Source organism: Taudactylus pleione, unplaced genomic scaffold, assembly GCF_031769625.1.
Source record: "Taudactylus pleione unplaced genomic scaffold, aTauple2 ptg000260l, whole genome shotgun sequence".
Taxonomy (NCBI): Eukaryota; Metazoa; Chordata; class Amphibia; order Anura; family Myobatrachidae; genus Taudactylus; species Taudactylus pleione.
This window is the reverse complement of record NW_028284662.1, coordinates 1,717,231-1,744,589: the sequence shown is the minus strand read 5'-3', so window position 1 is coordinate 1,744,589 and position 27,359 is coordinate 1,717,231. Positions and strand designations below refer to the sequence as shown.

The window sequence follows — 27,359 nt, the reverse complement described above, 5'->3', positions numbered from 1 at the left end:
GCACCAAATATGACACAAAAATGAAATCAAACCCTGAGTGAAAAGAGTCTCTTTGGCTGAACTTACTTATTTTTGCACTGTTCAAAAATGTAAAGCAGAGTAGCAAAGTCATTGTCTCCTCCAGCCATCAGGGATAACTCTTCATGACTTTGTTCCATTTCCTTTTGTTTCCGAGACACTCCTAGATAAAAACAACAAACAGAGAAAGAGATAAGAGGGCCCTGCTCACAAGCTTTAAATCTATAGGATTAATTTATTAAATGGCACATATCCTGCTATGGAGTAATAATCAGAAAATAGAACATAGGGTCTGATTCAAAGTCACACATGCCGATGTTCACGGACTTGAGCAATTTTTTGCTACTGCGCATGCGTGAAAATTCCTAGAAACTCGTATGGCACATGCATTACACAGTGTGCACACACAAAGGCGCAATAATGATTTAGGCACCTGGTATCAGAAATGTATTACAAAAGGGCTGGACATTCCTGGGCAGTGACTATTAAGACGCACAAATATAGTCTGATTTATGGGTGTGTTATGGGAGTGTTGCAGGCGTGTGGCTAAAATGTTTGTATACCCAGGCACTTCATCATTCACATTGGAGGCAAGTGAAAATCTGCACCTGCCATAGGTGTAAGTTCCGATGATGTGACCAATTATGGCATCTAAAGTTTCACCGAGCAGCATTACAGCATCAACAGAAGCTCAAAATGAGCATCTCAGTCCTTGCAAACAGGGGCGCCAAGAGGGGGGGAGGGTACTATTTACCTGGGCCCCGGGTTTGCTGGAGGGGCCCAGCGGGGGTCCTGTTCTGGGGCCGCCGCCCCCCCCCCCCCTTACATCACAGCAGCCCAGCACACGCAGCTGTATGCTGGGCTGCACTGGGAGACTGCTTGCGGCTGCTAAACACTGATTGCGCCCCCCACTGGCTATACGCCGGGCTGAGGGGCTCCCAGTGCCCTCCTCCCCAGTGCCGCTGCAAAAATGTTTTCTTTTTTCCTTTTTCCCTAAGGGGGCGTGGCCACACCCCCTTCACCCGGGCCTGGCTCGACTGTCGGCACACGTGCTTGCACATTCATACGTGCGGATGTACACCAGGGAAGGGATATACAGCAGCATTTGCATAGACATAGACGTGGCGACTGCCAGTAGAAGCAGCCATGATATTCTAATTGTAAGAGCTTACAGTTAAACCAATGATTTACATATTAATTTTAACATAGGTCTCATTTCCACACTTGTATAGCCATTAGGCCCATTTCTCACAAGCAACACTTATTTAAAACTATAGACATATGGTTGACAATCCTTCTCTAGATCTAGAGTCAGAGATACACGATGTAGTTAGATGTAGATTCCTACTTAAGTAATTATGACGCTGCTGTAGAATACGTAAATTCAAAGACACAATTTAACTAACATCGAACTACAGAGAAATACTTTAACTATGGTTAATATATTGCTTGAATAACAGATACTCTTGGTGCAACATAGACAGAACAAAAGTCAAAGGTCTCCAGTTCAAAAGATCACATGCTTACAGACCCTTAAGTATATAAAGCAATTACTACTTTCTCACAATATCTGGCACTGTATAAGTTTTTGAATCCCCTGGTAAATTGCTGTACTTACATACAAATAATACAGCTATTACTACACATGTTGTTAATAACAGTTCTAAAAATTAGTATCTAAAAATTAAAAATGGTAACATTTATGAAAATAGGTGCACAGGAACCCATAGCAACCAGATTTTAACTATCATTTTTTAAAGTACAGGTACCTAAATATTTCTCATTGTTTGCTATATTTTACACAGAAATTGGTTTGTGGCTTTGAATGTGCAGGTACAGTTCTCTCACTCCCATTCTATTTTACTTAGTTTATTTTACTTAACTTTATTCACTTGTTTCATTAGTTAATTTGCCTTTCTACTAGATACAATACCATCACAAACTATAAATAGAGTTACCTAAATGACATTGGAATTTTCATGTTTAATGCCATTAAAAACTTTGAATTACAGATGGCTAAGCAGAAAATAATTTATACAAACGACTGGTTGTTGATTTAAAAGTAGAGCAGAGCATATTATTGTTTCTCGTGTGGCTTAAGGTGACTAACATAGTTTATCTCCATATTAGCAACGTGCAAATATGACAAGCAATTCCCTCTCAAGGCCAGCGTCCGATGAATGCTTTGAACACAAGCACTTTTCCAATTCATCCCTAACACAGAAATCACTCAGCGCTGTCATATTTGCACGAATAGGGAACACTCATCCCATGTCATATGGAAACAGGCAACATCTCCAGCACTTTGAACACTATGGCTTTCCTAGCTGGAATACAGGTCTGACACTACTCTAAAGCCAGTTACATATTAAAACATTGTGTATTTGGCCAATCCAATAGGCGACGGTACATACACCCTTGCACAATGCAGGGGGCGATGGCGAGATGTAGAATGCCATGCTACATCGTACACGATATCTTCTGATTGACCATGCACCACTGCCAACCAGGAGATATCGCCTGCAACTGCGGGCCCGATTTGCCCGGAAATGACAATAGGGCCGGTATCATTTAAGTGTATAAAGCATCTATCTTCAGCAGAACATATTTAATATATACCAGAAATGATAAGAATGGAGATTTTACTTCAGACACAGGCCTATATCTTAACTAGACAAACATTTTGTATTAAATAATAAAAAGTCAACCAAAAAAAGCAATGTGAGGTGCATTGGGAAAACATATTTATAGTTACTATATCCAGCCATCTGAATAATCAGTATCTGTATTAAATATCTCTGTGCAAACTCTCCTTCATTCCCATGATTAACCCTTTTTTTTATCCCAATTCAAGCTATTGTATTATATATCAAATGTCTTATAATTGTCACTGTATCAAGCCAATTGGATATCTCTATGTGTATTACATGACTTTGGGCCTGATTAACTACGGATCGCAGACCTGCTGTCAAAGTATGCTAATGTTTGCAATTGCAAAGCAAACATAGAGATGCCCACTACCGCTTTCTCACATCCTGCGTTTACATCAGTACCATCGAGTAACATCGGCCCCCACGTACAATTACAACAGGTCTGACCTTACTCAGAAATTGCAACGGTCGGCGCACGCAGTGAGTACTCAAGCTGTGTATGCTGTCGTAGTGGATAATTTATGCACGCCTAAGTAACGGCGTTCAAACGGACAGGCGCACCTGTGTTCCTCCTACCACTCCGTCACCACCCCCAAACGCTGATGTCCCGTCCCTTGATCTGTAATAACTTTGTATCTGCGTAGATGATCGCAATGCCAACTAAGGCACGTGCACTGCGGTACATGCGCAGTACGCACCATTGGTCGTTCTGCATACGCTGTTGCAGTTGCGATCCGTAATGAATCAGACCCTCTGTACGGGATGCAGTTGGCATCCCGGCGGTTGGGATGCCGGTACCCAACCCCTCTGTACAACCATGGCCAAAAGTTTTGAGAATGACAAATATTGGTTTTCACAGTTTGCTGCTTCAGTGGTTTTAGACGTTTTTGTCATCAACACATCCCTAATTCCTGATATACCAAGCGCAAATGGACTTGCAATAAACAAGAAAATACTTGTACATGTTTATGAAACTGATGATGTATAACAAACAAATAAGAATACTGTTTCTAAAAGTCCTTCAGACTTTTGATAAACGTATCGGAATATAAATCTATTTAGTCAACACTATTGCAGCTCAACTTAAGCTGCCTTTCACCACCCAGACAATGCCCAGCTGGCATGTACCACATGAGATTGGGCCTTCAGGTAGGAATCACAGAAAAAAAATGGAAGAAATTACAATTTTAAGTAAACCATTAATTATTTAGTATTTAAATGAATATGTAAAAGGTGGAGTATTATGATGTTATTATGGCATTTTCAAGTGAACTCTTTTACAGTACCTTTTCAATGCATGCATGAATAAAAATTAATTGAAACCGTGTAATTTACCTGGTTGTATGAGCACATGTTCCACAGACAACATGGCTGCCACAGGAAGGAGAAGATCCTCGCACCTGAGAGATGTCGCTTTAATCAAAGCACAAGCCAGATTGGGAGATAAGGGAAATTCTACGATGAAGCGTCCCAGCTTTGTAACATTGCCACTCCTTTTGTAAAAAAAACAAAACATGCATCTAAAAAATACATCTTTGAGCAGGTCTATTATATCTTAGCAATTAACAAGTAGACACAGACACACATAACAAATATATAGATTTGCAAAATATGGTGTATAGTAATCTATTTACATTTGAATAAGTGCAGCTAGGGGTAAGGTTGGAGGGTGGGTGGGGCATTTGCCCTGGGTGTTGCCCCTCCATGTCACCCAGTTCACATGTTCTGCCCAGGGATGTAGTTATGAGACCGGAGGGTCTCAATCCCGACAGCGTAATCCCGACAAGGGATTTCACATACGTGTCGAAATACCGAAACCTATGTTAATCCCGACGATGGGACGCCGAACCGATCGTCCTCTCTGCCGGGTAAGTATACACTTAGCCCAGGGATGGGGGGGGTTAGGCTCTAGGGGGGAGGTTAGGGTAGGATAGGAGTAGACAGAGTGAAAGTGAGAGAGACAGCAAGAGAGGCATGGCAGAGACATAGTTAGGGGAGAGAAGGGTAACAGGGAGAAAAAGGTAAGGGAAAGAAAGAGGAGATATAAGGGAGGTGGGAAAGTATGAGACAAGATACACAGTATGACAGTTATGGGACAAAAAAATATAGAATTTTGTTGAATACATAGGTCAGGGTCTAATTCTGAGTCGCATACAAAGCATCTGCATGCCATATCTATGCGACTGCACCGCTCCCAGGCCACGAAAGCAGATGTCATTACTATAACCTGCAATTACACAAGTTCCATCCTTGGTGCATGAGATCCAATTAAAAATGGCCAGATCTCTGTGCAACTTAGCATAGCCTGCAACTCTGTTTTCACACCCACAGGACTTGCAAATGCCCCATTGCCATCTAGTAATGACCATGTAGACGGGAAGCGCCTGATGTCCATGAATTAACTATAGTATACTACCTCCCTATTCCTCCGATAATTCTCCTCTCTAATCACTATTGTTACTGGTTACCTTCTTTGACTCGTTATGGTCACCATGACTAAGGTTGTTTTTACAATTATCTCGTATGGGTCTATATTGTCCAATTATTATATGCTCTATTTTTTGACTATATCCATTTGTTCTTTCAGAACCACTATATTGTACCATTTACTACTGTATTACATGTCAATTATGTGGTATTTTCTCTTGTCACCAATAAACGAATATAAAAAAATATATATAATATACTACTATATCAACAGCAGGATTTCCACTTAATAGTTCATCTTTGACTTCGACAACATCTACTTACCATGCACAAACAGTAGGACATTATTTACACAGTTTAGTTCAGATGATAAAGAAGCACATCTTAGATCTGCTAAGAAATTAGTGTTTTTGAGAGTATGATTTAAAGTTACTGTCTAATAATTATGTAGGACATAACAGTGATTTATCTGACACAATCATTACTGTGAGAGCTTAATAAACAATATATAGTAATTTCTCATTATTGATTGGTAATGAGTAACTAAAAGGTATGAGCAGGTGATGGCCGTCCTTGTCACCCCCATCTATGTAGCTCAGTAGTTATAATTGCTAACGTTGTAATGTTCTGCATCATTAGGCCACCATTATGGAGGACATTTCTCTTATCAATGAAAAGTATTTGCCATTAATCAAATAAATATTAATCTGCTAGAATGCAAGGTTTTGATAATTTGATGTTCTTAGCGACATATTAACTTTAACAAGGTAAACTAGTCAAGTTTAGGACTCATAGCTCTTAAAGAGATTTTGCTCATGTCTTGTTATCTTTACTATGGCGTTTCAGAGCTACTTCACACACTGTTATTTCAGACACAGGCAGGTGCCAGCTTCCTTCACCAACACTTCCTACCTGGTAAATCATTATAAGACTAAATGGTTTTGCTTGGGCAAAAATAAAAAGTACTATAACTATGTTGAAATAACATGAATATGATGATGAGTAATGATAGATGCAAAAAAATAAGGTTGCGGACTCTGGGCCTGATTCAGCAGCGATCGCAAATGCAACTACGTACGCAGATCGAGCGATTGTTGGCCATTGCGCAAGCATATAAGCCACACTGCGCACGTGCTGCGATTGCACTGAGATTACAAACGCTCAGAGGAATCCATCACAGAGTGAGTGACAAGCTGTGAGCGTTTGAGGGAGGGACGGGGGAGTGGTCAGAAAAACGCAGGCATGCCTATCCGTTTGAACACCGTTGCTTGGGCGGGCATAAATTAGCCACTGCGATTGCATACGCATCTTGAGAGTCCACTGCATGCAAAGAGACTTGCAGTGTCTGTGGCAGGTCAGACCTGGTGTAAATGCTACGTGAGTGGTCGATGTGCGTCGATGGTACCGATGTTTACATAGAAGAGTGACAGTGGACGGATGTGAGAAAGCAGCAGTGGGAGTCTTTATGTCGGCGGTGCTTTGGCAAGCATTTGCATATTTTCGCAGCTGCGTTATGTGCAAATTTGCAGCTGTGATCGCAGTAGCGATCACTGCTGAATCAGGCCCTTTAAGCAGGGACGTGCGGTGAGGTCAATGGCTGGGAGACACTAGCTAGTATTAGAGCCAGATTTACACACACACACACATATATATGAACCAGCCCCACTTACACAGATACCCCCTCACACATACCTACCCCCACACACAAATCTCCCCATAGCACAGATCCCCCCTCACACGAATCTTCCCCTAGCAGAAAAGATCCCCCCTCACGTAGAGCTCCCATCACACAGATCTTCCCCAAGCACAGAAGATACTCTACAACTTACACAGAATGAGTTATTTTACAGTGATTTACAAGCCCCCACATATATCTTCTGGTCACTCGATCTGCAGATATAGCTTTTAGGTGTATAACCAGCTTGAATCATTATTGCAATAAGCCGATTCCATGAACCTGGCACACTGCTGTAGGCCGATGGTGTATAAAGTCGGCTCATCAAGGGGCTATTTATCACTTTTAAGGCTGTTATTTTTATTTATTTATAGTGTGCTGGTAGCAGCGCCCCCCATGCTGGAAATCCCTGCATAACTGCACACCCACGATGCTTTTTGTTACAATTTCGGTTTGAGATACTTTCACATGGAAGATTCCTTTAAAAATTGCTGCTACTGTAAAGTAAAAATATCTTAATAAATAGTATATAAAAGTATATGATTTTAGATCCACACTGGTAACATAAATTAGACCACTTATTGACGTACCATGGCATAAATGCTTCTTTTTGTCCACTAATTTTTAATTGACAGCCATTAGCACTGGTTTTACCTATCACACTGACTAAAAATCATTTTATTTGGTGCTGGACCACCAACCTGAGGCACCCCTGCAAGTGCCCTCAGGCACTCCACGGTGCCCACGGCACTCAGTTTTTGAACCACTGGTCTCGGTGTATTTTAAAGACAATGTAACAACTGAAATAAAGATCATTCCGAAGTTTACAGTTATACAATACATAAATGTAGGTAAAACTGCCTTTCTCTTGAGATGAAAATGGAAGAAGTTTAAATTTATTAAGTGGTGGTCCACACCAATACTCAAATCGTGCCATATAGCCCTGTTTATCACACCACAGACTAGCAAAGTTGAGGAAAAAGTACACAATTCACGTTACACAGGCAAAAGACAGGTCCGATATGAGTGACCTGCATCATGCATTATTATGCTTAATCTGTAACTTTATACCAATTCCTTTGCAACAAAAAACCCCTATTCCTAAATACCCATTATAGGGTTTGTGATCAAAGACATAAAATTAAGGAAAAGTAGCACAATGAAGGAAAAGTAGTAGAAAAAAAATAGCAAAGTCAATGTGTAAGACCACACAATTCAGGTTAAAGAGGCAATAGATCGGTCCGATAGCAGTGACTCACACCATGCATTATTATGCTTATCTGCAACTTTATACCAATTCCTTTGAGACAATTTATGAACACACGATATCAGGCAGATCTCCCAGATAATTGTACTGTGCATTTGTAAGACTGATCACAAAATATAGATCGGTCGGTCATGCTGAATTGTGCAGCATGTCCGCCCGATACAATAGTTTTGGAGTTGCAAATAGGCTGCATCAGGCAGTGTATGCACTACCGCGACCAAGAGACATTTACCCCGTTCCTTTACAGGGGAGAAACGAGGAAATGTCTCCTTCCCAGGGGAGGAAGCTAGATATCCTAAGACCATAAACTGGGACATATCTCACAATATATGGCCACGATATCTGCTGGGTTACAGGCTGTCACATAATATGTCTTTTGGTCTGACAGTCTTTTTTATCTTCCAGTATATGCCCAACATTAATACCTAGTATACTATTTGTGATCGAAGGCCAAAATTGAAGAAAAAGTAGCACAATGAAGCAAAAAGTAGCAGAAAAAGGACAGAATCCAAGTTTTAGAGAACAAAGGACAGGCTCGATATCAGTGATCCTAGCCATGCATGCTTAATCTGCAACCTGAAAGAAGCAGTAGTGTACTACTGGCCAATCCATTGGACTTCTGCAGAATTTATATATTAATGCCTGTTGTACATTACAAATAAATATTTGTAATAATAGTTCATATGTTTACGTATCAGGAGATGTTCTGCCAACAAAAGTGATGACAATAACACATATATTTGTGTCATGTGTCCGCTACAGATGAGGCGACTATTACACATACATTTCAGTGATGACACAGTTATGGTGCTACACACATAGCGATGTGCTCACGATCCGACCTGAGGCACGATTTCCCCTGAACTCACCCCAGGCAGCTCCCCGGCAGTCATAGTCACGATTTGAAGTAAAAAATGTTCAATCTGACTTAAGATCTATCGCACATCCAGTGCATTGTGTCCCAGATTGGCAAAGCTGCCCTACAGCACGGCAGATCTGAAGGTGCAATGTACGACGAGCAGGGACGTGCATCAGCATCGTGAGCAGAAACTCACGATTTGGGCATATTTTGCAAGATTTGTCGTCACGATTCGTCAAAATTGGGCAAATCATGTAAAAAATCGCCATGTGTGTAGGCACCTTTAAATATTACTTCTGTTTTTTATTTAACGGAATAAAAGATCATTTTTACCTATCAATAGCACTGCACTGATAGAGCTTCTTTAGTGCTTCTAAAATAAACTTTTCTTCTGGTGGATCCAAGAATGGGAACCTGTGGGTAACAATCAGGGTAAATATACTGTATTACACAGTCAGCATCATAGAAACACAAAAAGGTAGCTAACTCCTTAATGACTGGAGATTTTTTGTACTCATATGAGCAGATCATTCTAAAGTATTTGCAATCAGGTTCACAGAAAAAAACTTGTTTTTATATTTTTCATTCAACCAAACTGAATTCAAATATATTTTAATTTTATATTGTCTTAATGTTATGGTATATAAGGATTCTACATATTGGGAGGAATAACAAATCTCTGCAACATACAGGCTAATATTCAGAAAAAAAAGTTATAATACATATACTGTATGTATCTATGTATATATTACAAGGTAGTGCCCTTATATTAAGGCTGGATCGAATAAACAAATTTTCCCATAGGGCAGAGGTTCCCAAACGCGGTCCTCGAGGCTCCCCAACAGTTCAGGTTTTAGAGATATCAAGGGTTGAGCACAGGTGGTTAAATTAATTTGACTGAGGAACTAATTAAGTCACCTGTGCGTTTGGGAACCTCTGCCATAGGGATTTTCTGAGAGAGGGGCATGGTGTTTGAGGGGTTTCACATAAAAAGTTATTGGGCATACTGAGCTGAAATATGGCACTGACAAGTAGAACCATCGTACGGAGCTGTATGCCAAATTTCCTGGCAAAAAAATAAATACATTTGAAATAATCTAAAGTTGAAAATCTCAGTTTTTTTCTTCCACTTCCTATTTGGTCAAAAGTGTCAGTTTTGAGCTTTTTTAAGGTATTTATGGGAAGGCTTAACTCAGGATAGAGGCCAATTTAAGACTTGGGGTTACAGTTTTTGAGAAAGGTATAGTTTATTAACAACTGGCCAAAATATGCCCAATTTTAGAAATAGGAATTTAAATTTGTTGCACATGTCAAGTAGCCTCTTTGCAGGGGGTGTACTTAGAGTGACTTCACAAGAGAGCACCAATATGGCAGACTTTTCCCCGTTTTTATTCGGTAAACTGGAGGGGAATTACATACATTTGGTTGATACAGAGGGGCAGGGGGGAAACGCAAAAACCTGATCCATGCGGACAAAGCAGCACTGAATGTACACACAGTGTTGTTCCCGAAAGTGACAGGATCCACAAGGCTTCCTGCACTTGGTTGGCTGCCAGCCGATCAGTGGCCAGTACCGTGGAAAACATCCGCTGATTTGTAGAGAGCGGTACGCATAGCCCATTTAAAAAATGACGCCGCAAGCAGTGACTGGCTTGCTCAGGGCACCGTCTTTGAAGTTCAAATTGACTGCGGTGAGTCAATCACGGCTCACCGCGTCGTCTCCTCTCTCTCGGGCTGGCTAATATTAGCCAGTGTGAGGCAGCGGGTGTCAGTTTGATGGTGGAGGAGGAGCAAGGAAAAGCTCCTGAAGACTGAAGATGCCGTAAGCCCTGGAAGGCAACGGCCATGCATAAGAGCTTACAGGCCACCTCCCCCAACTGAAAATAGAAGAAAAGGACGCCACCAGCGCCAGAAGCACTGGGGAGGTGTCAGCCATGCAAAAGAGCTTACAGGCCGCTGCCCTCAGGTGAAGATGGAAATAGAGGACGCTGCTGGTGCCACAAGCCCAGGGGAGGCGGTGGCCATGCAAAAGAGCTTACAGGCCACCCCTTCCCAGGAAAAGATAGAAGAAGAGGACGCCAATTGTGCCGCAAAGCCCTGGGGAGGCAGCAGCTATGCAAGAGAGCTTACAGGGCATGCCCCAGGTGAAGCTATGGCATCCTCCAGGCTGGTTCAGCCTGGTGCTAGTTAAATAGGAGGAACCCCACGCTGTTTTTTTCCCCCTATTTTCCAATACCAGCCCAGGTTGAGAGGTATACAAAAAATTAAAAAAGCAATGAAATTCCATTAAGGCTTCTTAGTCATGAACTGAAATTTCAAATTCAAAACAGCAATGAAATTCCGATCATTAAGGCTGACGCCTTAATGGACATGTTCCTTGCGCAATACAGATACCCACATGCTGTCTATGCAACTGAAGGTCTTGTACATAGACTGTGTAAATATGTATGTGTACACACATACAAATATGCACACACTTTCAGATTTTTGTTATATATAAAGTCATGTATTCTATTCTATATATGTATGCACTTAAATCAGAAGATTAGGGTACATGAAGAGTATTGAATAATTGAATTAAATAAAATATATTATGTCTAACATTCATTATACTCACAACAAATGTATCAAAACATGATATATGACGGAGGTTCCCAAACGCCGCCATTACAGTCCAGGTTTTAAGGCTATCCATGCTTGAGTCCAGATGGTTAAATCAAATTAACTGAGGTACTAATTAAGTCACCTGTGCTCAAGCATGGATATCCTTAATACGTGGACTATAATAGCGGTTGTATAGGAACCTTTGATATATGACACAAAATTTAAAGTAAGACTGGGTACACAACTAAATACTCGGCAATTGTGCCGCTGTTCAGGGCGATTTGCCATCACCCTTGACATCGCATGATTGCCGATACACACTTAAACGATTTAATGAACGACTGTACAATCACTGTTCCGTCCTTCATTAATATGTACAGCCTCACATGCGATATCGTGTGATTCACTGTGCAGCACGGCAAATCACACAATATCGCATGCGACAGCGGGCTCGCGCAAATTCCGCATACACCCTGCACGATATGCCCGATCTGTCGTTTCCGATTTGGCCAAATTGTGCCGATATCGTCCTGGGGTGTATGCACCCTAAGAGGGACATGTGTGTTCTTATATATCTGCATGATTTTCTAGAAGTATCAGCATAAAGAAGAGTATCCTCCAGTAAAGAACAAAGGATATTTTTTATCTAAACAATCATTTAATTCAACATTTTCATGTGAATCCAATGGTATTAGAGGGCCTGATTCAGCTTGGATCGCAGTTGCTAATACGCACGCAATCAGCCGATTGTTGCGTTCTGCGCATGCCTATGCATCACGTGCGCAAACCGGCCACTGCGATCGGGACTGCGATCGCAGTGACTACGCAGGCCGATTGGCAGGAAGTAACTTTTGTGGGTGGTGACGTGGGGGGTGGTCGGGGAAATGCAGGCGTGCCGGTGCGCTTGAACACCGTTGCTTGGGCATGTATAAATTATCCACTGTGATGCCCTACGCAGCCTGAGGCCTCATAGCGTGCACTGAAGTTAGCAATGTCTGAGTAAGGTCAGAGCATGTGCAAGTGTGCGTGAGGCTGCGATGGTACTCTATTGTACGATGTTTTTGCAGTCTTGCTAAACATTACGTTTGTGTGTAAGGTAAAGTGGATATCCTTATGTAGTGCTGCGGCGGCATAGCGATCGCAATTAATTAACATACTATCGCAGCTGCGATCGCAATATCGATCCAAGATGAATCAGGCCCAGAGTTTGTAACAAAAAGATCCAATATGCCTCCCGCTTGTATTATTGTTGGTTATCTTTATTTGGTCAATCACTGAAATATTGATATTTCTCAATCATATACAGGTATTGACAAATTATGTGAATTTTTAGGTCTTTTAGAATATTTATTCAATGCTCAAGGAATCATGGTATTCATTGTTCTAGATGGATTTTTTATTTTGTAGTATTAGATACAATTGTATTATTTTTGTTTATATGTTAACAAATCATACAACACCTCCTTCCACATTTGTGGAAGCCCTCAGGTTTGCATGGTAACCAGCAGACAGTTTGAGTAGTCTCTCAACACACTGGGCTAATTTCATAGTTGAGCTTTCCTTTTCTCATAAATGGTTTTAAAATCTCATCCATTTGAAGGAGCATTAAATTATTTTTAATAATATTTTAACAATGGTTCTACATGTTGATAGGCACCATGTCGACCTCCTCAGACTGTCAACACCTGAAATGTCGACATTTAAGTTTAAGTGCCGCTGGGAGGGTTAAAGATAGGCAGTTAGGCACTAGTGGGAGGTTAAGGTTAGGCTACGGGGGGATAAGGATTAGAAACTAGTGGGAGGGATTAGAATTAAGGATAGGGGGGTCCCAACCTCCGTGTGTGTCTTCCTCTGCCGGACACGAGGAATTCCCACCCGGACCCCTCCCCTCTGTCTTCCCCTTTTAATTTGCTACTTCTTCTCTTCCCCCCTTCGAGTCAGGGATCTCCTCTCCTCTTCCTTACCTAATTCTTTATTTAACCTCTCCCGCAATGTCGCTGATTTTTACGTCCTTCAAAGCAAAGGGTTTAAATACTCCCCAAAAGCGCTCCTCGCTTTTTCGTTCCATTCATGGTCTAAGGGCTGGGATTGTCCTGATCCAAGAAACCCACTTCAAAGCCCAACTACATCCCTCTTTACAGTCAAAGCGCTTTCCTGCTGCATATTATTCATCCAGCCAATCGAAACATAACAGGGTGGTAATACTGATTAATAACAAAATTCCTTTGTTCCAACACTCGGAACATATTTAGATGGGCAATACATTATCTTAACCGGTAAAATAAAGATAATGCACAAGAACCAATGTATATGCTCCCAACACAGGCCAGATCCCATTCTTCAATTCCTTTTTCTCTAAACTGAATAAATGTAGAATGGGTTACCTCATTGTGGGTGGAGACTTCAATGCTGTCATTGATTGTACACATGATAAACCCCCTCCCCCTACAAGCTCACAACCATGTCCACTGACTTGTTCTTTGAATAAATACCTTTTGGAATAGGGTCTTTATGACACTTGGCGCGCACTTAACCCCACATCCCGAGACTACACTTTTTACTCGATACCCCACCAATCCTACTCAAGGATTGATTTTTTTTTCAGCTGCACCCAAGCTTCCAAACACATATCCGACTCCTCTATAGTTACTAACCCATGGTCCGATCATTCCATCATTACTGCATCATTTGATTTTATTGATATTCCAACTTCCAGACCTCTTTGGCGCCTGAACGAAACTCTTTTGAACATTCCAAAATTTCAGGAAAAAATAAAGTTCGCTCTCACAGAATACTTCTCAATGAATGTCCAAGACTCCTCTTGCAACCCATTGGTCTGGGAGGCACATAAAGCTGTAGTTCGAGGGCACCTAATTAGTATGCTTCTTTAAGGAATAGGGAGCGTAGATCCCATCTATCCTCTTTGTCCAACGAAGTCCAGTGCCTAGAATCCTCTCATAAAAGCCACCCTTCCTGTCCTTTATACAACCGACTGATATCAGCTAGAGCATCCTTAAATGCTCTTTTAGCCAAAAAAAAACAGAAAAATCCCTTCGTTGGCTTAACCAAAAATTTTATGAAAAGAGTAATAAAGCAGATACCTTATTAGCTAACAGGCTGAAAGCTCGGAGGCCCCGAACCGCTATTCCAGTCTTGAAAGATGTTCACGGCACCCATCACTATAACCCAACTTCCATCAACTCATTTAAGACATACTACGAACGCCTAGATAATCTTCCAAAGTCTCCTGCCACGTTTTCTACTACTGACTCTTTGACCACAGAATACTTGTCCTCTTGTAATTCTGAGACTTCCCTCACTCTAGACGACCCCATTTCTGCTGAAAAAATTCTCTCAGCCCTTAAATCACAAAAACCCTCCAAAGCCCCCGGACCTGATGGATTCTCAATATCTTATTACAAGACTTTCCAATCTTATTTACTACCTCACTTAACCGTGGCTTTCAACCACATTTTGGAGGGTGCTCCATTTCACTCAGAAACTTCCAAAGCCACTATTATAGTCCTCCCAAAACCCAACAAGGTTCCTCCCCTATCAGTGTCCAACTACCGGCCCATCTCACTTCTCAACTCCGATCTGAAAATTTTGCCAAAGTACTCGCTGTCACGACCCTGTCTAGTTGTCACCTTTTTTGCCTTGAGACTTACCCCTGTCAGCTCCCCCATGGATCTGTGGGCCTGATTCAGACCCACTCGCGAGCGGCTGTCCGCTCGCAAGTGGGTCGATGTTATGGACTGAGCATGCGCACGACGGAGGGAGCTCCGTCGTGCGCATGCGCCAGACGCGACGAGCGAAGGAAAGTCCTTCGCTCGTTGTGTCCGATCAAAGGGGGCGTGCTGTCAATGTTGATTGACAGCACGCCCCCTTTGGTGGGCGTGCCGGGGGCGTGCCTCCCTGACGGGGGCGTTCCCACGGGAACGCCTACCGTCAGAAGCCGGCCCACTGACATCACTAGTGATGTCAGTGGGAGTGATTTTGGCTCTGATAGAGCCAAAATCACTCTGGAGCTTGCGGTTGAAAACCTCAACCGCAGGCTCCGGCTCGCAAATTCGATGGTCGCGATGGTCTCGACCATCGCGACCATCACAATGCACGCTCGTATAGCCTGTGGGTGGTGACCCACAGCTATACGAGCGTCCAGGAGGACGCTCCATGAAAATGGAGCCCGGCCCTCATTCAGAGCGTGCGCTCTGCTCAGAGCGTACGGCTCTGAATGAGGGCCTGTGTGCGTAATTTGCCTGGAGGATTTGCTCTGATTATTGCACCTGGCCTCTCCTCTGTCTGTGTGCACTGCTAGCCCTGATTGGAATCGCAGGTGTGGTTCTGATTCTCAGAGCTGCAGAGATGAATACTCCCTCTGCATGATGTGCCTTCTACCACTCAGAATGCTACTACCAGACCACCTGTCCGTATCCACCAATTGCTGCCAGACCCATGGTATATATATCCTCTCCTGATAGCATTCTGGGCCTGAACATCTTGTCTTCCCATGGTGTATGGTTCATGCTGTTCCTGCATTCAAGTCTATCCCTGTACCTGCTACAGCAATCCCTGGTGCTATCCAGAAAACCTGTTTCAGCTGAACCTGGCAATCCAGTAAGCCTGCTGACAGCAACCCCTGGTGCATCCCGAAAACCTGCTATAGTAATACCTGGCATCCAGACGTTCTGTTACAGCATACCTGGCCTGTGCTCTGCTGTTAGTCCTACTCCTGGTTGGTCCCTGGCACTCTGTAAACCTGCATCGTGTCACCCTGCCTTGCTTCCTGCTGTGGATCAACTCCTGCCCCTTTTACCTACTTATTCCCTCCCTGTCCAGCCTGCAAATCCCCAAACCTACCCGTTCCTTTCTGAAACCTGTTATTTCCAATTATCCTGTCCAGCCTGCAAATTCCCAAACCTACCCATTCCTTCCTGAAACCTGTTATTTCCAATTATCCTGTCCAGCCTGCAAATCCCAAACCTACCCATTCCTTCCTGAAACCTGTTATTCCCTATTATCCAATCCAGCCTGCACCTGAGTTCTAGCCTTTGTCATAGTAATTCCAGATTACCCTGTTTAGCCCTCGTCTCAGCATTACCTGACTTCCCTTCAGCCATTGTCACATTCCAGTCCAGAGTCAAGTTCCAAGCTCATCAGTTCAGTCCACGTTGTTCCAGTCCAGAGTCAAGTTCCAAGCTCATCAGTTCTATCCACGTTGTTCCAGTCCTGAGTCAAGTTCCAAGCTCATCAGTTCAGTCCACGTTGCTCCAGTTCAGAGTCAAGTTCCAAGCTCATCAGTTCAGTCCACGTTGTTCCAGTCCAGAGTCAAGTTCTCAGTTCATCAGTTCTATTCTACAAGTCTTCCTGCCGGTCCCAGTCCGGTCCCTCCAGTTCCTGTCATTTATCATCAAAGGCAGTTTTCACTGCTACCCAAGTCTTGTAAATAGAGCTATTTACATTATCTGTGATTCCAGTCATGCCGGCCTCCGTTGAAACCCGATCACCACCTGAGACAGGTAACTCGCAGACACCAATCATGACACTCGCAAACAGACTGAACCCGCACCTCCCCTATATGATCCACCCTGATCAGGTGGGCTTCATCCCGTCCAGGCAGGCACTTGATAATAGCAGCCGCACAATTGATATTGTTCACTACATCAATGTCCATAAACTTCCCTCTCTGGTGCTTGCCTTGGATGCGGAGAAGGCCTTTGACAGGGTCACCTGGCCTTTCATGTTCCAGACACTACTTAATTTCGGTATCCGGGGGAAGTTCCTTACAGCTATCCAAACTCTCTACCATAACCCATCTGCCACAGTTTCGGCAGGTGGTCTAATATCTGACCCTATCCTGATCACCAATGGCACTAGGCAAGGTTGTCCCTTATAGCCACTTGTATTTGCGCTTATCATTGAACCACTTGCCTCTCGAATAAGGGCTAATCCTGATATAGGCGGAGTAGAAATCAAACACTCCAAATACACCCTCTCCCTATTTGCCGACGATATCCTCCTTACACTGACAAAACCACTCACATCCCTCCCGAACCTCTTCCGTGAACTCTCTCTCTCTATGGCGACCTCTCAGGTTATAAAGTTAACCACTCCAAATCTGAAGCTCTTCCACTTAATCTCCCAGGGTGCATGAAGACATTGTTACAATTACATTTTGACTGCCAGTGGAAGAGACACCAGTTAAAATACCTTGGGATTTTCATCACAAAATCACATAGCTCCCTCTACAAAACTAACTACCCCCCCTTATCAATTCTATTGTTAAGGGCTTACAGCAGTGGCGTTCATATTTCCTGTCATGGATTGGCCGCTTAAACGCTGTGAAGATGAGTATCCTTCCAAAACTTCTATATCTTTTCCAGACACTTCCAGCATCCATTCCCTTACATACTCTCAATACTCTTCAAACCACACTCTGTAGATTTATTTGGAATGACAAAAAACCCAGAATTAGACGAGATATCCTCGCCAAGCGCACATGGAATGAAGGTCTAGGATTACCCATCCTCCACCGATATTATAAAGCCTCCCAACTGAGTCAAATGATTGCTTGGCACTCTCCTCGCAATGTTAAACATTGGGTTGACTTGGAAAGTGACATGGCCGACACACACTCGATCTCTTATTTACCATGGCTACCCCGCAAAACTAAGGCCCAAACCTGCTTGCTTGACTCCAACTATTTCCCTGACACTTAACAATTGGGACTCGCTTAACAAAAAATTTAATCTCTCTTCACATCCATCTCCCTTAACCCCCATTTGGAATAATCCTGCCTTCCCACCAGGCTTATTCGCCACAATGGCTCGTCCCTGGGTTTCAGCTGGTATTTCCAGATTTCATCATATTGTCGATAATTTTGCCCCTCTATCATTTGCCGACATTCAGGGAAAATTAAAAATCCCCAACAAACTCCATTATCAATACTTACAGATCCGCCATTTTACCACCTCATCTTCTCCTGCTTCCTCCCTCCCCCCTAGAAAGATTTTGTATCTATAGACCTAACGATGAAGGGGCTATTTCACAATTGTATCATTCAATTCTAGCATTGGAGTCTCCCCCCAATCGAGGCTCATGAACGGGCTTGGGAATCAGATCTGGGCCTCGCCCTTGACGACGTAACATGGGAGCCCTATATGAACAATTCTTACAAAGTACACACCAGATGGTACTTGGTGCCAGAGCGCCTCCACCAGATTTATCCGAATACCTCTAATTTATGCTGGAGATCTTGTGCTCATGTCGGTAACTTTTTTCACATTTGGTGGACATGTCCATTTATCCTTCCTTTTTGGAATACTGTCCGCACTTTGGGCCTGATTCAGAGCCGTTCGCTATTTGCGGTCGTTCGTTCAAAAACAAGGGGTGGATATTCAAATGATCCGTTCGCAAATTGCAGTCTGTTCACACCTCTAAGTCTGAATGAGCGAGCAAAACATACGCTCGTTTATTTGATAAAAACGCCCCCTGGCCGCTCGCACCATACGTCATGTCCGCTATTTATTAGATTAATCGAGTACATCGTACAGCGTATGAACTGCTCGCTATTCTTGTGGTTGGTTTTTTCAACCGCTATTTTGCGAGCAGTTCTGAGTTAAAAAAAACCAAGTGACGTGGTCAATGACGCTGCTGTATTAATTATGCACTCCCTTAAAACGCCCGTTTTGACCTTTAAGCACGCCTGCGTTCGAATTCCACTCCCCCGTTTTCAAGCACCTTCCCCTGTTACCACCCACATACGCCTCATTCTGTCACTCAAAATAGCAGGCACTCGCTATATAGCGTACAAACGATTTTCGGCCGCACTGACTGGTTCGCGCATGCGTACTAAAAACCGTACGCATGCGCAGATGTGCGAACATTGCTCGGAACGAGCATACTGCCGCTAGCGAGCGGCTCTGAATGAGGGCCGTTGCTCTCCCAAATCATCAATTCCCTGATTTCCCTAACTCCTGCCAATTTATTACTCTGCGCCCCGATCGATCATATCCTCAACACCTCCAACAAACTTATCTTACACATATCTTGTGCAGCTAAGTACCAGATTGCCCGTAATTGGAAAGTGCCGAATACTCCCAGCCATCAGGAACTCCTTAATAGGATATGGTTCATTTAAAAAATGGAATATATTACTAGTGTACAGAATAATACTATAAGGAAGTTCCAAACTGTCTGGAACCCCTGGTACTCCCACCATAATGTTCCCCTCCCAGGTCTCAGTTAATACTCCCCAGAACATTCCTACTATACTTATAAGCTTCTCTTTTCTCCCCCCGACTCGTTTCCCTCCTTTCTCTTCCCAACTTTTTTTTCTCTTTACTCTTTTATTTTCTTTCGATACAAGTTACTAACTAAGATCCGCCATGGTTATTTTGGGCACAACCGTTTTTCCCGTTTTTTATGGGTCTGTTGTTCCTAATTGATGCAAGTTTTTTTTTTTTTTTTTTTCTCTCTCGCTGGCTTGTATACATGTGTTTCCAGTTAATTTTTTGGTAGAACAAAAGTCAATAATGTACGACAGTTCTACTCAGTTGTAATTTTTCTCCTGTGCTTAGTAAACGAATATATATATAAAAAAAAATAATTAAGGATAGGCGGAGGATACTCATCTGGACCACGGCTGGTCAAACATCTGCGCCGGAACTGCTCATCAAATGAATGCCAGCATCTGGAATACAGCGCTTCCGCCGGGACTAGGTAAGTGACCTCTGGGCCAAGCAGACATGATGACTGTCAACATGCTGCATGTCGATATTCTCAATTAGATCTTATGCATGTCGACATAACATACCACACCCAATAATACATATCATTTTCAATGGCAGTTATGCATGTTAATGGTTTTATTATTTGTGATAAAATGCAATCTCTTAAAATGTGTAATCAAAATGGTGAAGAGTTAAGTAGAGTTTTTAATGCTTTAATTGTGGAAGTTTGCGAACCAAACCTGAAAACATTAGAATTAATCAGTGTAGTAACAACGGACACAAAAAGAAGGTAGGGATGGCCAATCGATGGTAAGAAAGAAAGAAAGAAAGAAAGAAAGAAAGAAAGAAAGAAAGAAAGAAAGAAAGAAAGAAAGAAAGAAAGAAAGAAAGAAAGAAAGAAAGAAAATGTCCATAGTGGTGCACTAAATAAACATGCATAAAACATAACTTTTAATAGTATATATATAGAGTTAACATATAATAAGTTGATGTATACTGTGCATTAGAGCATGTATAGAGGTGTTAGTTGGTGATCAAGGAGAGAAGATTCTTCTCCAAGACTTGATCTTATAGAAACGTAGTTCTTCACTTCTATTTTTGACCAAATTCTCTGACAACATGTATATTATGTACTTCTATTCTATTGCTGCAGCGCTCACAGCAACATAATTTATATTTATTAGTGCATGCTTCCACCCTCAACATCCAATTCAGATGATATCATATAATTTTCACTTCCTTTATAATTTTCCCACAATATATTGCAGCCTTGTTAATATATATTGTAGATTATCTGGTCTTACACGGTGACCAGCGCATGGATAGATGGGAAAAATGTATGCAAATAAAAGATATTTCTACTCCCACTCATTAAACTGGATGTGTATTTCTTTATATACTCAGTCACATGTCTCAGGAATTTCCTTCACAGAACTATATTGTGTTCTGTGATCACTAAACTACAACCAACTAACAAACAAGTCAATATAATTGGTACTATAATTGAAATATCGTAATATCAGATCAGCTGACAATAGTTTACTACACCCCGCGTTACAATATACATCTCTCTATCATCATGAATTATATATCTCGGATGTTAACGCTGGGATGTAGAACGATTATAACAAGGACACAGTAATGTGGAGCGCCGCAGACCGACGCGGCGTTTCGCTATGTAGCTTTATCAAGGTAAGCCGAGCCGCTTACCGGAAGTTTCTTAAATACCCCCACATTTTCTTGTGACCAATCCAATACTACTAGAGATAGAGTCCTCCAATCGGATAGCTCCATGTATCCTAATGTCTCTCCCACTCTCTAGGATTGACATATATTCCCCGCCCCTATTACTAATGATGATGTCCCACGTCTTTCAGGCACAACTAATCGGGCCCAGATAAACATCTAAGTAATAATCGCTGTGATCAAATTCCCATCTTTGTATTAATGTGTGTCATAGTAAACTATGCTATAATTGATTATTACAAATATATGTAATTCCATACACTAGAGTGGTAACAAGACATTTGTATTATGTTTCTCATTCAATTACTCAAACATAGGATTAGTCCAGGTTTGGATGAAGATTGCAGATAAAGGGATTCCAAATGTTCTGGATAAGAAAATCATTGGAAATTCTTTCAATGGAATATGTTTGATGTATAATGGAATTAATCTTAAGATTTCTACATATGCAAGAAAAGTATATATATGCCGCAATAAGATTGACCAAATCATTTTATAAGTTAACCATTATATTCATATTGATATACTATAAACCCTACATTATTAGACACCCTATATAAAAAAAATTAATTATAATGATAAATATATGAATCATATTTTCGTCTCAAAGTCCTACTTTCTTATAATGTAAATTAGAAGTGCTGTATATAAATGAAATAGAATATTTTCCCTATATAGTGAAAGATTATAAATCATCATATATCATAAATCATCTATAGTGCCCAAATAATAGCACACATAATATAAATATAATTTGTGTGAAAAACAATAAAAAGTGAAAATAATTGTATTTATCTAGGTTTCAATAGTGATAAAATATATAAGAATATTATGTGTGTACAACTATGTGTATATAGATATGTATATCCTCTAGAATTCCAAAATATGAGTGTTCTCAAAAAATAGTTATATAAAAATATGTGCCCTGACTTCCGGTGGGCGGGGCATCTAGTATGGCCGCATTTTAGACAAGCTCCTGTAAGAGACTCCCGATATCTATCCCCAATTGTTCTTTAAGTGTGCTTTTTTCTGCACACTTTTCATATTGGTGCATAGCTCTGGAGACGAGGAGTCTTTTGATATATTACTTATATTGGTGAATCAACTTAATCACCGGAGTCCGGTCATCAATTTTGGTGGCCTACATGAACGCCTAACTTTTGGCGCGAAAACTGGCGTGGGTGTCTGCGCCTATCCTCCCTACACCAGTCGAGGCGATGGACCGTGCCTGCATCTGAGTCACTAACTTGGCTGTGGAGAGGACTTACCTTTCGTGGAGTTCCCCAGGAAACCTGCTGGGACCATCACCTGTGTGCAGCAGTCAGAGCTGTGGTCTGCTGTCAGACGGCTGTGAAGCTCCCTGAAGTCATATCCTGAGTTGTGTTCCCCGTCGGTGACAAGTCTGTGTCCGGCAATTCCCTTTACTGTGACATTTGTGGAGTCTCCGGTGGATTGCTCCAACAGTCAGCTTCAGACCTTCCAGAGCTTGATCCAGCAGACGAGCTTGGTGGTTATCCTCTTCCCTACAATCCATCTCAGCGGCTGCCACCGGTCCTTGGCTTTGACTGTGGCCCTGAGCTCTATCTGTTCTGAAGATCGCGTCTGGGGAGATTATTCAACCCTCCGGCTACACATACTGGACCCTTGGATATAGTCTACCTGACATTCCCTGAGGGGCTGCTGTGGCTGGGGAGCCAGCTCCGCTGAGATCCCTGCACACATTGATTGACCTGTTGTGGCTGATAGCATTGATCCACTCCACGAGGATCATTACAGCAGTTGCCGACCATCTCTTCCCCGGTGTTAACTTTGTCATACCCTGCTTCTACTAAAATCTCTTTTGTGATTTACATTTCTACTCTGCTCCTTTCCCTCCCGATGTGTTATCTTTACCCTCCCAGACCACCTTCCCGTCCCTAGTCTCTCTCTTTTATCTATCTCCTTACCTGATTTTTGCTCTTCTGGAAGCCCTCCTTGGATCTCCGTGAAAAAGGAATTCAGCATGTTTGGGGTGTGAACATAGACTCTAATTGACTGCTCACTGATATTTGGGGTTTCCTAATTGCCCATTGACACATCATCCCTCGATTCAGAAAACCTATTGTCAGTTCTGCACTGTTTGTATTGCTCAATGTGATTATAACCACTGATTTGTGTGATTACTGTAAAAGAGTGTGCTATTTAGTGGTCACTTCACCTATTATTTGCAGCCGTATGGCCATAGTAAATCTATCCGTGAATTGTAATGTAGTGACTTTTTTTTTTTTTTTTTTTTTTTGAGTGTAATTCTGCTGCCATCTAGTGGCGAAAAAAGGAAAATTCAATTATTCAGACACTTGCTATACAGTAGCCTTTTCTTGTTGGAACTGGGTTACTGTCAGGTTATTTTCATTACATCCATTGTACTGTTTTATGCATATAGACAGAATGTAATGGAGCTCTAATATGTACTTTTTCTGAATACATTTACTCTACTCATTGTTTCAGGAGATTTAGCATTTACTCTGAGAATTCTATATCTAAGTATTACACCTAATAGTGTTTTTTTTATAAGTCTTCACCTGCCCAGCTTGATTTGTTGTTTACCAATATGTCACTGATACTACATTAATGGCTAAGGCACTGGCGACAGAATTGCTTAAGATATTACTGCCTGAACTAGATAAACGATTTGATCGATTAACGTCCACTTTTGACCGGGTTCTGACCCCGTCATCTGACCATCTAACCTGCTATGATATACAGGAACAGGAGGTTGATGATTCCAAGATTTTGTTTGTTCATCAACATGACCCAGAACTGGCATTTGCTAATTTTGTAGATGGAGATACTGACAAAGGCACTGAACCCAATAATCTACAGTCATCGCTTACTGCTCACCTTGTTACTACAGTGCTTGTGGAGGCATCCACTTGTGAGCTGGGGCAAATTTTGTATAACCCACTCTTCTCAGCATTAACCCAAATCTCAGCACTTGATTGGGAGTCTAAAACATTGCAGGAGAACAAAGCCCGTTTGTTGCTCAATGGGGATGTGAGGGGATATGGTAGTATTGGCCTTGTCCAAGCCCAATTCTTGAAATTACCAGCTAACAGCGCGAATATACTTCTGCACAAACAATGGTACCTAATTATTGCAGAACACACTGTTTTGATGCTCAGTCTTTTTGACTTCCTAAGCCTCCCACTGTATATTTCATTATTGTTTCTGAACACCGTTGGCTTTGTGACATGAATAATTGTGTAAACAAATTGTTTATCGGTCTACCAGTGAACGACCTCGGCATCATTTCTCCAACGATCCTATGATCCTAATACATTGCTCTGTGCTCCATAGCTTATTTCGATTTGTATTTGTCATTTAAGCAGGATGGTCCTGTCGGGCGCTTAATATTTTGTTATGTGAATTGCTCTTTTCCCCTCCACCACCCCCCAATTTTTATTTTTTTATTTTTTATTATTATTTATTTATTTGTTTTGGTACTGCTATTTTTACGCAAAGGATCTGCATATTCCTCAAATGGAGAGCATTTATCATTTAAGCTTTGACAGCTTAGGCAATCACAGCGGACCTAGGCCTCTAATCGTGTGCTACTTGGAGAGTTTAGCTGACTGCAGATATTTAGAGGCCCCCCGTGGAAACCAGTTCCTCATTGTATACTCTTATAAAACCTTGATATTCTTTGATTTCTCTCACACACGGACAGCATTTAACTTTTCCCCCTTGTGCTGTCACAAATAGATTGATATTTCATACGCTACATTGCCTATTTCATACTGGACCTAAATTTACGACTAAGGCAATTGACTACTACCATTATATTATTGGCTTTGATACACATCTGTTTGTTTTCTTCCCTTAATTATTTTCAGTTATAGCCTATCGTCCCTATATGGCCTATTGGAATACAGAATTTTTATGTTGATTTTCATTATACATATTTAAAAAAAAATATATAAAAAAAATTTCACTGTAAGTTTATTATTTATTTTTATTTTTCTCCCCGTATTGAGATTCCATAATTGTTTTATTTTACCCTCTATCTCATTAGCAGATACTTAAGTTGGATGCAGTTAATTTTGTATTTTATTTGTAATGTTTGTTCAAGATGTGCCTGACTCTCTCTGGTCCTTCAACCAGAGACAGTTATGTTTATTTGGATTAGGAAAATAAGAAAAGTGGTTGAGGCATAGGCATTTTGCTGCATTTTAGGTAATACTATGTCTGATAATTGTGAAACACATATGTAAAACAAATAATAGTTGTTTTTTTTTCTATCACTCACATATGTATTACATTTTTCTCACTTTGGTTACTGGACAGATTATTATTATTTTTTATTTTTTTTTAATCTCGTCATTCTTTGTATTTCTGTCCAATTTTCCAATGTACATGATTTTATATTTGTAGCAATATGTCATGCTTCAATAAAAAGATATTTAAAAAAAAAAAAAAAATATGTGCCCTGTCAAAACTGGATTATTGGCTGAGACAAGATCAGTTTAAAATTGAATTGCAGCGACACCATCTTGCGACTGGCTGCAAGACGCCATTTTGCGAAATGGCCACCTAAGCGCCATTTTAGATAAACTCACACTTTAGTACATGTGGCGATAACAGGATTTTGGTACTTACCGATAAATCCCTTTCTCCGATTCCACAGGGGACACTGGAGTTCAAGACAGTGGGGTATAGACGGTGGTAGAGCAGAGCCTGGCACTTTAAATAATTCTGAAGTGTGACTGGCTCCTCCCCCTCTATGCCCCATCAGCCCCAGTTTTAAGAACTGAGCCCGAGAGGAGACGGTAGACAACAGGAAAATGAGGAGAAGGAGAAGACCACAGAATGGGAACAATACCGACTGAAGGAGAACAGAAACCCACTGCAGGGAACACATGCAGTCACACAACTAGATAAGGACCCAACAAAACGGCAGGAACGCAGCGCTGGGCGGGCGTCCAGTGTCCCCTGTGGAATCGGAGAAAGGGATTTATCGGTAAGTACCAAAATCCTGTTTTCTCCTTCATCCACTAGGGGACACTGGAGTTCAAGACAGTGGGGACGTCCCAAAGCCAACCTCCCGGGTGGGAAGCGCGGAGAACTTGCCGACCTTTCGGCCAACCGAAACAGGGACAGCCCAAGACTGGAGGCATGTCGTAGAGCCAGGAGACAATCAGAGCTCCTTGCTGAACAGTCACAGACATTCCACAACTTACAGCGTAAATTCAATGGAATACGGCTAGAGAGTAGCCGCAGATGAGAAGCATCAGAACACCGTAAGCTCAGCCAAAAACAGACCAAGCAAGACCACTGGGAGCAGAAAACCCCAACTAGAATCCATAGAATGGCAGTAACATGAGAACAAAACTCGAGAAAACCGTACCAGCGACAACTATAGGAAGCTGCAACAGTCTCAGACAGCAGAATCCCAGCACTGCCGGACATCAATCATATAGATAAAAGTATAATGATACCAATATACAGAGACGGAGCTGAACCCGTCCACAGACTCCTAACCAAGCAAACAAGGAGACAAGAGTCACGACCTAACAGTCGCCCTGAACCATTCTCGAGGTCCAACTATAACTACTACAGGGTTGGTAACCAGTGGAAGGTTTAGACCATAGAAGCTGTCAACGAGTGGCGATCCCACTGGGCATGAGGCGGATACGAGAGGATTGAGACTACAATTCCTTCCAGTGGGTCAGACGGCAGTACCACCCCTCCTGTCAAACAGCAGACAACTTCCTACATGATGGTAGAGTGTAATCAGTACCAACTACTGGCCTGAACATAGTATGAAAACACCCAGGATACCCTTAGCAGAAAAAGAGCACGGATGCCACCTCCACCCAGGGAGAGTTACCAATATAGGGAAGTA

The 27,359-nt window shown here is 41.9% G+C and overlaps 1 protein-coding gene across 3 annotated transcripts in view; it reads right to left on the bottom strand.

Annotated features, from left to right (window-relative positions):
- The window catches only part of DHX40 (DEAH-box helicase 40), a 112,813-nt gene that overhangs the window by 20,466 nt on the left and 64,988 nt on the right, over window positions 1-27,359 (bottom strand). For all 3 annotated transcript variants that reach the window (XM_088481036.1, XM_088481038.1, XM_088481037.1), the window contains 3 exons: window positions 9,231-9,311; window positions 4,005-4,162; window positions 67-181 (listed from right to left, as the gene is read on the bottom strand). In XM_088481036.1, coding sequence (XP_088337162.1) covers window positions 67-181; window positions 4,005-4,162; window positions 9,231-9,311 — 354 coding nt within the window. The remainder of the gene's footprint in view (window positions 1-66; window positions 182-4,004; window positions 4,163-9,230; window positions 9,312-27,359) is intronic.